This window comes from Diplotaxodon limnothrissa, linkage group LG5 (genome assembly GCF_057381915.1).
Source record: "Diplotaxodon limnothrissa isolate DT_005_m linkage group LG5, D_limnothrissa_male_GT1.1, whole genome shotgun sequence".
Taxonomy (NCBI): Eukaryota; Metazoa; Chordata; class Actinopteri; order Cichliformes; family Cichlidae; genus Diplotaxodon; species Diplotaxodon limnothrissa.
Genome location: NC_140600.1, coordinates 41,345,412 through 41,358,730, shown reverse-complemented (window position 1 = coordinate 41,358,730; position 13,319 = coordinate 41,345,412). Strand labels below are relative to the sequence as shown.

General features: G+C 45.6%; 1 protein-coding gene across 1 annotated transcript in view; it reads right to left on the bottom strand.

Annotated features, from left to right (window-relative positions):
- Positions 1–1,616, bottom strand: part of grm7 (glutamate metabotropic receptor 7) — a 168,379-nt gene extending 166,763 nt beyond the window's left edge. The window contains exon 1 of the mRNA XM_085353623.1: positions 951–1,616. Coding sequence (XP_085209749.1) covers positions 951–1,616 — 666 coding nt within the window. The remainder of the gene's footprint in view (positions 1–950) is intronic.
- Between the last annotated feature and the right edge of the window lie 11,703 nt (positions 1,617–13,319).

Here is a 13,319-nt window from a genome sequence, read left to right as displayed (position 1 = left end):
TCGTTGACCTTTTCCTTCTAACAGCTGCTCGTCCGTTTCCCTTTCACCTGCGGGGCTTCTGCTACCGACCTGACCAACCACACCATCCGAACCCGGGGATCACAGCCAGCTGAAGGCGCCACCAGACCCCCGATGCCCCTCTCAGGTTAGGGCAGTGAGAGAATTCAAACAGAGGGGGTCAGAGTTAGCGTGGCAGTAAAACCAGATGATCAGGGTTAACCCTGTGAGGACCACAACCCCCCTCAGCCTGTCCTGGGGAGGAAAACAAAGGCCAGGATGTGGTTTTTCATGCACTGAACGTTTGTGTGGTTTGCCTCCTGGATTTGTCAGCCTCCAGCTCTTCTTACACATTTCTCACCTTTTTGAACACCAAAAATTCTCTCATGACAAAAACTTTAAAAGTCTTTCTTATTTAGCACGCGATTCAATCAAACCCCACCCAAGAGGGAGCTCAGTGATCACCTCTGTTTCAAAACCCAGCAACACACACACACACACACACACACGGACCATAAAGAAGCCCGAAAATACACATAAACACACACACACACACACACACACACAGAATAAAGAAGCCCGAAAATACACACACACACACACACACACACACACACACACACACACACACACAGCATGAAGAAGCCCGAAAATACACACACACACACACACACGCACACGCACACCGAGAGTGCAGCAGCAGATAAACCTGAAACACAAACACACTAAAGATTGATTGAACAGCTCGAGGAACACGACCAGAACCAGAACCTGCATCATTAACATGATCCAGAAACCAGCGCGCGCGCGCACAGCTTCACCTGCACGACTCAATCCAGCAGAAACGTGTTCTTCTGTCTGCAGGAGTCATTACACTCTGACACACTCACACTGTGGGTTTATGAGGGAGATGTGTGTGTGCGTCTCTGCGCAGGTGTGACACTGACTCATACCTGGAACAGGCGCAGGATGTTGGCCACCATGATGGACACGGAGCTGGCCGAGGCCCCGATGACCCCCACCACCTTCTCGGGCTTCACGAACACCGGAGGTTCCCCGTTGGTGCACCTCACGTCCGACGTGTCCTTCTGGATGAGCGCCTGCACGAACGTCAGCGACTGCTCCAGTGCGTACGTGTCCCGCGAGCAGGTGTCCAGGATCCGCGCGCCCAGCGTGACGTTGGGCAGAAGCTCATCGTCGCCGTTGATCTGGTCCAGCGCGTACATCATGGCCTCCAGCCGGTGGATGCCGTTCTCCTTCTTGATGTCCCCGCACGGCGTCCCCGGGACCCCCCTGGCGTGGACCGGGAAAAGCCCCCCCAGCGTCACGTCGCCCTCCACGCGGATGGAGTGCGGCGCGTAAATCTCCTGGGAGCCCGCAAGGTCCAGGAACGCGTGGAGTATCCACAGCACGCGGAGGGGCAGGCCGGAGCGCCCGCCCATGCCGGCGCCGGGGTCCGTGCGGTCACGCAGCGGGAAAACGCAGGAGCGCGAGGAGGCGCGAGGGGACTGTTCTCGGGACAGGTCCGTAAATCCGGCGGCTCGTGGCCGGCCCGCGCCCCGCAGAGAGAGCACCCGCTCACCGGCACAGCTGGGATCCCGCGCGAGGAGCCACGGCATCCGCGCCGCGCGAGCCTGCAGCTTGTTGCACGAGTACCATCCCGGCCCCGCGAGCCCCAACACTCCGGTAACTCCTCGGTAACTCCTCTGGTAACGGCAGCCCGCCGCCCACGCGCGGCTCTGATGTCACAGCCCGTGACGATAGACCGCTCCGATAACTGCGCCGTGCACACCTGTCTGCGGGCTCGCGCACTCTGTGGAGGCTCCCGGGCTTCTGCGCACAAAGTGGCCGAAAAAGATCAAAGAGAGGCGGCGAGAGGAGTCGACACGAGCCGAGGAGAGGAGCTCTGCGCGCGCGGTCCTCACGGTCCACCAGCCCCCTCTCTCTATCTCTCTTTCTCTCTCGCTCGTGCTCTCTCTCGCTCATCCACGCACGCGCGCTCACGCCGCCCACGCGCGTTTGTGTAATTATCAGCGCAGGGCTTGTGCTGCCAAAACAAGCCGAACAAACAGCCTGCGCGTGCTCCGGCTCACGGACCGTTACCGTGAACGGGAGCGTGAGGCTCGGTGCCCGCTTCCTCCCGTTGTGTCCTCAGAAACTCACGTTAAAATCACGTTTCCCGCTTCCGGGCATCCAGGTAACTTCAGCCAAACTCCGGGTCTTACCGCCACCGTAACTCGTTACACATCAACAGGTGTGACAGAAGCGCCTAAGAACCAATTAGTTCTCCGCGTAAATGGCGTCATCATTCCCGAAGATCCCTCGGACCTGTGCGCGCGGACAGCAGCAGCCTCTGGTGTCCTCGCGCTTCTCTGACGAGCCGCATTGTCCGCTTTTTGGTGGAAATGACGAGTTTCAGCTGTAACGTGTGAAACAGAGAACAGAACCAAACCTGCGTGTAAAACATCCAATCATCTAATATCTGATTAGAAACGTCACGGCTTCAAACAGGCGCAGCTTTATTAACACAGCAGCTCCTTTACAGACACAACAGCGCAGAGACGCGTTCAGTCAGAGCGTCTAATACTCACCTGCTGCACACACACACACTCACAGACGCACACACACTCACACAGATACACGAACACAGACAGAGACACACTCACATACTTGTACTGTGTCTTTAATCTCTTCATATTTTTCTGATATGATGGTTTCTGCTTCTTTTGTCAAACACTCTGCTGACAGTCCTCTTTCATCTGAACGCAGGTTAAACCGTGGGTTAGTTAGTGAGTTTATAACCAAGCTGATCGCTAATGTTAGGATAAATCCAGATAAACGAGGTAGTCCAGGTAGTAGGACTCCTCCGACTCTTCTGAGTAACACCAATGAGTTCCCACCAAAGCCGAGAGACGGAATCTCTCCAGTGTGTCCGGGATCTGCCGAGGCCCCTTCCCAGAGGCACATGTCAGAAACATGGCATCCAGGAGGCATCTCACATCAAATATCTGACTTGTAAATTCAAAATGGCTGATCCCATTATGGCTCGCCACAGCAGATCTTCTGCCCCCATCACCCTCTGCATGTCGTCCTTCATGACACCCACAGACCTCCTCAGACTGCCGAGCAGCTCCAATCAGCTGGTCATAGTTCCCACATTTAGAGTCCTTGCTCTCCTGCTTTTCCTTCTCTCTCGCTGCCTGCTAACCTGCCATGCCCCTCTCCTCTTCCTCGGTCTTCGACCAACAGTCGCACAGTTTATTAACCCAGGCCTTGTTTAAAACCTGGAAGTTCAAACCACAACACCAGTGAAGAGGCCACAGCAGCCACGTTCGTCTGTGGGAGGAACAAGAAAGTGGGACAAAGATCAGCGTCAGTCATCAACAGCATGGCTGAAAAAGAAGAAACTGTCGAACGACGCAAAGTGCTGAAACTGACGCAGCGAGGTTCACAGTATGACTTTGATCTGTAGATCAGTTTTTATTGTTATTGATAGTAAATGCAGCTGCCAGGGAGCCGCTTCTAATCCCACCAAACTGACTCCCATGATGTTTACTGATGTTTACTGACCTACAGGGTTCTGATCCGGACCCTGGTGCGATCCTGAAACTATGAAACTGTGAGGTTCATGTGAGGTTCTGCTGTTCCCATGTTTCCCATGTTGCTGTCTGTGTTTATTGTGTTATGGTGTGTTGATACCTGTGCATTCCTGTATTATCCTTTTGTGTTGCACATTTCAATGTTTTTTTTCCTCGCTACCTAGCCTGACCTGTCTCCCCAATGTGATGTTTGTATTGTATGTACGGTCGGCAAGGTCTGTCATCTCGGTTGTGGGCAAAAGACCTGCAACTGACAAATAAAGGCTATCTCTCTCATCTTTCAGAGCTTTCCCCTTCAAACACATCACTGTGCACTTCTGTGTTAGGAGTGTGCTGTTGTTCTGTTTGTCTAAAATTATGTTGAATATCAGACAATGTTTTACGAGGATTCAATGCAGAAATCCAGAAACTATTCATCGTCACAGAAACCAGCCCGCTCACTCGAGAATCACGTTTAACCTCCAAAAACTGAATGTGTCCTGGCTTTTCAGTGACAGTGAACTCGACCTCTGTGGGCTGTGAGTTTGCTGGAGTTTCACAGAAGAATGACGACTTTTTCTGACAGTTAAGTCATTAAAGAAGCTCACTGTCAGACCACGATAAAAATAACACTCACACTTCTCCTGGGATGGATTCATGTGGATCTGGTTTAATAACTGAATAACTTTACAGACACAACAAAGTGTGAAAGTTAACTTATATAATGTAGTGTTTGAGCAGCTGCTTACTGCAGGGTGCCACGTCCTTACTGTTTTAAGCCCGACACCCATCGTTGGCCGTCGGTGAGCGTCCTCCAAAGTGAGCCTTTGTGGGTCTGTCATTTGGAGGTCTCCAAAAAGGTCTCCTCTCTCCTCACTTGCAGCTTCCATGTCAGGGTTTGTCTGGCGATGTTGTTTCCTGGTTTCACTGAGCCCAGTGGCGGATCTAGAAAATTTTACACAGGCGTGGGGGGCAAGAGGTGAAGCCACGTATGTGTAAATCTCCCCTGTATGTAAATGGAGTCAACAAAATATCCACAGAGACACTTTAAAACTATTTATTGCATCATTTCAGCCTGGGGGCGGAGCTCTACAGTGGATGAGCCTGCCCCCTTCTTTTTACATCCATGAAACTTTCATTAACACGACGTGAGTGTAAAGGTCACGGTGGTTACTTCCTGTATTTGCTGACGTCACTCAGCTAGCACTGTGCTGCTGTATGTAACATGGCATCACGGCCACGCTAACGGTTCAGTCACACACTAAGCTCGGTTTAATTGAAATGTTATCGACAGGTCAGAGCAGTCCCGTGGATGTTGCAGACGGCCTTTACTGAAATCACACCAAAACATTTTGACACCATGAGTCTCTTCAGCAGCCTTAGAGGTTTTTAAGATTACCCCAGAGCTGGAGAAACCACGCTGTTTGTATGTTGGGCTGCTGTATGAACACCAGGTGAGCGCACCTGCTCTCATTCTCACTTTCATGCTCGCTGAGCATCGTTCTTGTCAGTCAGATGCTGTGAGAGTGAGATTTGCCATCTGTGTGTCAGGACTGCCTGCAGGAGAAAAAACCCTTCTCAGTCTCTCTTCAGTCGCTTTGCGATGTGCGAACATCACGATTCAGCAAGTCTGAGGATTATTTTTGTTTTGATGCCGACTTTCTGAAATGACAGAGTTTCGTTACAAATTTGCAGTTCATGCTGGAGCAGCCACTTCACAGCGGTTTAGTGAATTTAGACCTCAACTTCAGATTCTGCAGGTGCTCATTGGACAGTTTCTGTGTGCTCAGCAGAGCGGCCTCAGAGTCCTGTACTCCCAACTACTTCCTGTCTGAGGAGGGCAGAGGACACCAGGGAACCAGCTACGTCCAAAGATCAAGACTGTCATTTTTAAAGAGATCAATAAGAACTAACGATTCAATGCAGAGAGGTCTGATAACACATAGTGAGCGAAGAAGAAGCACCCAGTGCATCATGGGAATCCCCGGCAGCCTATTGCAGCATAACTAAGGGAGGATTCCGGGTTACCTGGTCCAGCCCTAACTATATGCTTTAGCAAAAAGGAAAGTTTGAATCTTAACCGTAGAGCCAGTGTCTGTGAGTGTGGAAACATCAAGTACACGTTATAGTAATTTTTTACTGCTCAGTTATGATGAACCGCTCCCATTTCATAATCAGTGAATATGTGAATCCGTCACATGAGGCTTACTACTAACAACAAATGACATCAGCCACAAACAAGCACACAAGGATCTATAACCAGGTTCCAGAAACGTCGGGACGCTGTGTCAATGAATAAAAACATAAAGCCTGATCTCAGAGATTCATATCTGATTCACATTTATTCACATTTTTTTAATTGTACACAACATCCTGATGTTTTTGTTACTGGTGTTGCATTTTCATCATTGGCAGACTGGAGACACGCCCATCTTTGCAAACAATCATGTTTGTGAGGGACAGCCAATCGGAAGACACTGGCCCAGTGTCAGATAAAGAAGGATTATTTTGGGCTGTGAATCATGCAAAGCTGATCTAGTAGAGTTGAAGCCTAGAAATATGGAGTTAGTCCTCTTGAATCTTGGTCTGGTGCTTTAGCCTCACCGTGCTGTCTCTAGGCCCGTGGTGTGAACCACATGACCTGTCGCAGGTGTGAGTCACATGACCCGGCGCTCCTCTGGCGGCTCCCGCACCGAGGCGAGCGGCTCAGTGTCATCGTGTGCAGCTCCGAGCGTCTGGCAGCACTCATTGCTCAAATGAGTGCTTCATTATATTCTCTCTGATAGCCGAGCACAACTGAGTGAAATCCAATAGCACAATTCAATTATGCTGTGATGTGGGGACAGATTTGCACTGAGAGCATTTCCACTGGATCCAGACACAGAGCTCTCTGTCTGACTTTGTCAGATTTGAGTCATTTATCAGATATTTTGGCTCGGCAAGCGTCCTTGAGCGCTGCAGTCGCTCAGAGTGAGACCGTCAGCCAAATGTCTGAAGAATCCAAATGGGAGAACGGCATGCTGTGTGATTCTGATGTTACGGAGGCTCATTTTTCATTTCCTCCAAGGTCGCGTTCCAGCTCCAAGCTGGTGAAACACACACAGTGATCGCGGCTGAATCGTGAGGTACCGAGAGACCCCGGCCGGCCTAACGGACGACCCCGATCTCAGTGAGCTTTTGTGTCAGCGCTGCAGTTCCTCCGACGTCCAGCAGAGGCTCCAGCAGTGAGTCAGACTCCTATGTTTAACAGTCCAGCTAACCGCTGTCCTGGAGCCACGTTCGTGCTCACATCATCATCAGCTCAGAGCGCTCGCTGTGCTCTCAGCGTGCGGCCGCTCTGCCGCTGAGCATTATTTTTCATGCATTTCCCCCCAGTTGTGTAGAAGCAATAATAAATGATTATGTGTTGTGTGGATTATTCTGAAGTTGTCCTTCATTATTTTACCACCTGCACACAATAAATATAATTACCTGTGACTCATTCTCGGCTTCCAGGCCTTTTTTAAAAAAATCAGTGAAAGGCCAAAGAAGCCGAGCGAGCCGAAGGCTGTCACCGCTGAAGCCCTCAGACCTTCATCAGCAAGCTGTGACTGGATCAGTTGTGTGAGACCCTCATTAATCGCCAAAACACGGACGTGGATCAGCAGCTCTGCGGGCAGAGCCGCTAGTTACCACAGTCTTATAGGCACGATCTGATATCGTCGTGTTGGTGTTGTTCCCAGATCATCATACTAAATGTTCCAGGATCAACATTGCAAGTGACCAATCAGAATGTTGTGATGTCATACACTGAAAATAATAATCAGTGGGATAAACATAAAAAAATTATTGTAAGCGGTTGCACGAAATTAAGTTATGTTTGGTTAACCTTAGTTTTTTATGTTATACCTGCACACATTTTTCTGGTAACATGAACATGACTTTTTTATGTTGTTATGTTTTTCATTCCGGTCAAATATTTATAGAAACCACTTGTTTATCAGACATGAACTTTTTGTGTTAATTGTATTGGACTACTATGTGTTATATTGACAAGACAATTTTATGGTAAGCTTATTTTATTTTATAACAAATTTCTAATATATAATATATAATCTAATACATAATTGAGTGTTCAATAAATAAAACTAAATTAAGGCTGATCTTACTGTATGTACTGTACACTTTCTCTTCAATCAAAGAAATAAGCAAAACATTTTTGAACAATGACCTGTATTTTTGAAAATACTACACAGTTGTAACAATGGACTTTCAATTCAGGCTTCCAAAATATACATGAGTCATATTTGTACAATGCCTCTCTTGAAAAACATTCCACAACATTCCTCAAAGTTATCTGCTGGAACCTGAATTCAACATTGTGGGGCCTTATGACATCGCGCTTATGTAAAAAATAGTTTTTTAAATGTAACAGCCATGAGGTAATATGGCAACAGGGGTGTACTTATTAAAATGACACAAAGAAGAGACTTAAAATAACATCATAACCCACAGGCACACAACCAAGAGACCTAAACTGATTAGTATTGGCTTGCTTCTATCACTAAACATCACAATCACTATACTAGACGATGCAATCTGTTTGTAGTGGTGCACCTTGGGAAAAAAATTGCAAATTGGTGAAATTGGTGCAAGGCACCATTTCCATTGAGAAAAATGGACATTCAAAGTTTGAATTTTTTTTTAAAAGAGCCATGGCTTGAAAAGTGAAAACTGCAGTAATAAAGGCCCCAAGTTGAAAAGTGCCAGAAAAATAAGTTTCACTATGTCCTGCAACTTTACCAGTGCTGGCTTAAAAGAAAGGATGGTACATATTCGAAGAGGTAAACATGTTGTTCCCACATCATAACTGGAAAACTGTTCAATCGTACAGTCTGGTCCTGAAAACCTGGGCCTTCTTTGAAAGGCTGTTCCTTTTGAGCTCCATAACCAGTTTCTATAATACCTCAAAGGTATACTTTTCCAGTGGGTAGGTGAGGTTCAAAGTGTACATTAGTCCAAACAGCATTGCAGCTGCTAGGGTATAGTTATCCAAATCCTGCCAGACTCTCTGGCCTTCAAGGACTATCCCGATGTCCTCAGGGCTGCCATTGGCATCTCTTGACTTTATGATGTAAATTCCCATGGTTGTTTCCTTATTAGATCGTTGGATAATGGCTTCATCTTTGGCCTAGAAAATGCAGAATTCCAAAATTTAATTCAACAGAACACTGGTCAAAGAACATTATACCAAATCTTATTTCAATCTGTGTCACTATTCCAAAAAATGTTAACATTAACACATTAGGTGAACAAAAATGGATTCATTACAGCATGTGATTTGAGTCCTCAGAATGCTTAAAAAGGTAATGAAATGAAATCTCCATGCAAAGAAGCAGAATACTGTCAGAGCATAGAGAGGTGTTCAACTATGAACTCCACACATCGTTCTGATGCAGGTAAAAGAAAAAACAAAAACGCACCCATGGTAAATTGTGAAAATCCCAGGTGATTTTCAACATACTCCTGGCATAGAGTGACAAGCAGCATTTTGTTAAAATTATTATTTTCCCTAAAGTGTATACACAAATTAATTTTTTTCTTACCTGGGCCGTGGGCTCCAGAATGTTCTGCAGTCTTCTTCCTATTTGTCCTCCTCGCCTTTTGAACACCTTTATTAGTTTGTCAGATAGCACATCTATCTGCGAGAGTAATCTGGACTGCAGTGGCATGGTGGTAATGCGCTTAAACTCTGCATTTATCAAAAAAGAGAAGTTGTCACATAAAAATGCTGTCAAAATCTCAAATCTCACAAGGTTACATCCACACAAAGTTGTTATTTTTTGTCATGTTACTATTTATTAGCTATGGGTCCCATGTTGCTGAGCAGTTCCATAGTTGCCCTTACTTCCATACCACCCAAAGCCTGTTTGCAACCACAGCAGTTGCCTCCTATTATTGTCATATACACATCAAGGTCTTTCATTAATACTTAGTTAAATTAGTTAATTTGACCTTTCCAGAAAATTTACCTTACAGAATGTGAGATAACATATGCAAATCTTCACCCCCCCCCCAACAGAGCCCACCCCATGGCAAACTAGCTTATTTAACTGTTTAACTAAAACATTTTAGGTACAACCAGTTAACTAAATGGACACAAGTTTGTTAGTCTGTATTCACTGAGAAAAAACAAGCGGATGTGACTGGGCACGCACTGAAAAAAAGCTAATGCACATAATATTGTCTCGCAGCTTAAGCTAGCATTATCGTTAGTTAACTTAAGGAATGACTTGTTTTTTACATTATGTTGCTCAACAGCAATTCATGAGAAAAACTTCCCCATCTAATGGATGTTCTCTTCGTTTCCTCTCAAACATGTAGTTTTCAGTTTACCTCGACAAAGTAAAGCTCAGCACCAAACGTAAACGAAGCAACGACAAAAAATGGCGGACCGCCACAGTGAATTTTCCCTCGCAGAACACGCCCTGGGGGGTGGAGTTTCAACAGAAAACGTAACTATTTTCTGTTATTTTGATATGACTGGTTTTAAAAGACTGAACATCCTTCTAAAACAAGTGAAAGGCGTGAGACTTAATTATGTTTAGACCAAAAATATAAATGATTCATGTTGGATATATTTACTGTATTTTTACTAATTTAACAACCTCATCATTGCATTAGTCGCTTTATGCTATAGCATTACGCTTACATTAGCTTGAAGCTCAAGGTCGTCATTTTATTTAATTTCTTTTTCTGGGCTTACAAACAGGACACGCAACATTTAGATAACCGTTAGACTGAATCTTGGGTCTGTGTTGAGTCTTCCAGCTGCTGACTACAGAAGCTAGATTGACCTTTCAGCATGTTTATAGCGGCTGTGGCTATGTGCTGGTAATGTTACCGTGTGTGAGCAGTCACATTGGCAGCAGACATGTTTCAACAAACTAGTCATATCCCGGCCCTACATTAGCTTGTTTAATGGTTAAGACACTGCAGGTACCACCACTTACTACAGACACCGATGCAAGTTTGTAATAGTCTGTTAATTTAGACTGAAAGAATATACAAACAATATTAACTCACATTATATATGTTAATTACTAATTTGCTTATCGCATAATTTCGGTTACCATTAGCTAACTGGAGCCTAACATTAGCCTTTCATGGTTTTCGATAAACAGCCCACATACCTGTAAAATAACAACACCCAGTAAAAGTCCACATATATAAAGGGTCTACACTCTTTCTCACTGGTAGCTTTAAAATCCTATTTACCTTCAAGTGTAAAACTCCAGATGGTAGTAGATTTTCCAAAGCGAGAGACAAAAATGGCGGACAGTGCAGCCGATTTTTCCTTTCCAGGGGGCGGAGCTTGAGGATAAAACACGACTAACTTGTTTCTTTTCAACATGATTTGTTCTAAAAGAATGAATATTCTTAAAGAATATGTGAAAATTAAAAGACAAAAATATGTTTAGATGTGAAATTTAAATTAGTCATGCTGGATATATGAAGTAATTCTATGCAGATTCAACAACCACCCTATTGCATTTTTTTCAGTGTACTTTTGCGACTTCGGGAAAAAACGGCGTAAAACAAAAAACTGTACTTAAGCTGCGAGAAACCGCCTCTGTCCGCCGATCAATGGACCCTGACTCTTTAATAAACAGTAAGCAGAATTGATATTGTCCTTGCAACATTGGAATTTCATAAATGCACGAATGGCTTGGCGCGCAAAAGAATAACGTCACAACAATGTGATTGGTCAGTTGCAATGTTGATCCTGGAACAACATTTGCATGATGATGTGGGAACAACACCGACACGACGATATCAGATCATCCGTCTTATAGGTGTGTTTTTGTCCACAAACAGCTTCCTGAACTCACCACAGTTACACCAGCTGAAGGACACAGCTTCATCTCTACAGTTAGGAGGCATTTTATGTGAATGATAAAAAGAGGCAAGCCAAATCATTCCTGTAAAAACGATACAAAGAGTGCAGTGACCAGAGTGAAAAAGCAGCCAGTGTCCCACAGAACAACTTTAACAAATTATAAGAAAGTCTGGCTCCTTGGAAGCAAAATCTAAAGAAATGAGGGGCAAGACTTTTGCACAGTCCTGCGCATTGGCATGAGTGTGTGTGGCTTGGCAGCATTCAGAGACCTGCAGCCGTCCAGCGTCAGCAGCTCGACATTAAACAGCAGCATCATGAGCACGGCCTCGGTTGGTTAGCTCATCAGATTATAAATTTCCAGGTGCAGCTGATGGTATTGCAGCACCTCAGGGAGCTACACTTATCAGCTGCTACAGGCATCATCTGCTAAACTCTTCCCTAACAGATGTGGAGTTCAGGTTTTATTCACACTGACGTGATCTGCTGGATTTCAGAGGGGCAGTTTCTGCAGACGACACAGCCTCAGTCAGCCTTCAGCTGAAAACACAACGTTTAATTCAGCTTCCCACCCTATTGCTGTGTAAATCAATGCATTGCATCATGCATTTTAATAATAAAGTTACTTTAACTTTTCCTTTTGAAAGTTTTGTCAGAGGGAAACAAAGAGACGCCAAATAACTTCAAAGAGGAAAAAGATTTGCATTAAGAAAGAAAAAACCTAAACAGCCACAAAGAGGCTAAAGATGCCTTCAAGGACACGTGAAATGACCACAAAGAGAGCTGTAGTAACCACGAGAGGACATAAGGCCACAAAAGAAACAAAGAGACGTGAAATGATCCAAGGGAGATGAAAACGACCACAAAGACTGAAAAAGATTCATAAAAACCCCACGAAGAGCAACAATACAACTATAAAGTCCTCAAAATGTCCTCCAGGGGACAGGAAACAACCACGGAGACACCAAAACCCACAAAAGTCACTAATAAATATCAATCAATGAACCAAACATCTATGAGCAAACAGCTCACAGGTTGCTGCTCAGCTGCCCGTCGGCTGCATCATGAACGCATGAATCCTCTTCCCTGTGAGCGCAGCGTTGGCTTTACTCCCCGCCAGCTGCTAATTGACATCGTCAGGCCGCTGACAGACCACGTCGGCCTCAGAGGACTCGAGCAGACAGAGGCTGGGCGATCAAACACTCGGCGTCACCTCGCATCGGCCGTGTCTGCGGAAGTTGCACTTGAACACATCACAGAGACATCTGAGGTCCTGATGTGACTCTGAGTGAGAGGGAACGCTGTCAGTGTTCTGTCAAAGACAGAGCAGCTGATCGTTTTCACGCCGTCAGACGCCTGAAAGACTTCAAACAGGGAGGTTTTAATCCGCCGCATTAGAGCTGCAGTGATGGACGACAGCATCGCATCCTTCATTCAACTATTTGAGGGTGTTTATGGGGGGCGTGACTCCACTCACGCAGCTTTGCATGATCCACAGTTCATAATAAGCCTCCTTTAATTCAGCTCCTCTGTTCTTCTTCTTTCTGAAACAAGCATTTTAACTACTAATGTTGGCTGACTTTCACAAACACACGGTTTGAATGGGTAGTGTGTCTGAGATGACCATATAAGGACGTTTCTTCTCCGTGACATCATCCAGATCCAAGAGTAGAAAAAACGGATGACCTGAGTGTTGAGAGCAGTGTGCAGCCTGGGCTCTGCAGGAGTGCTATAGACACATCCATCTCATCTTTGGAAACATTTAATATGAACATCCAGCAGCATAACAAGCCTGCAGCCTGACAGAAGTGCTGCAGTAACATATGATGCAGAAATCTGTGAATAAACACAGTAAACGACCTCAAAAG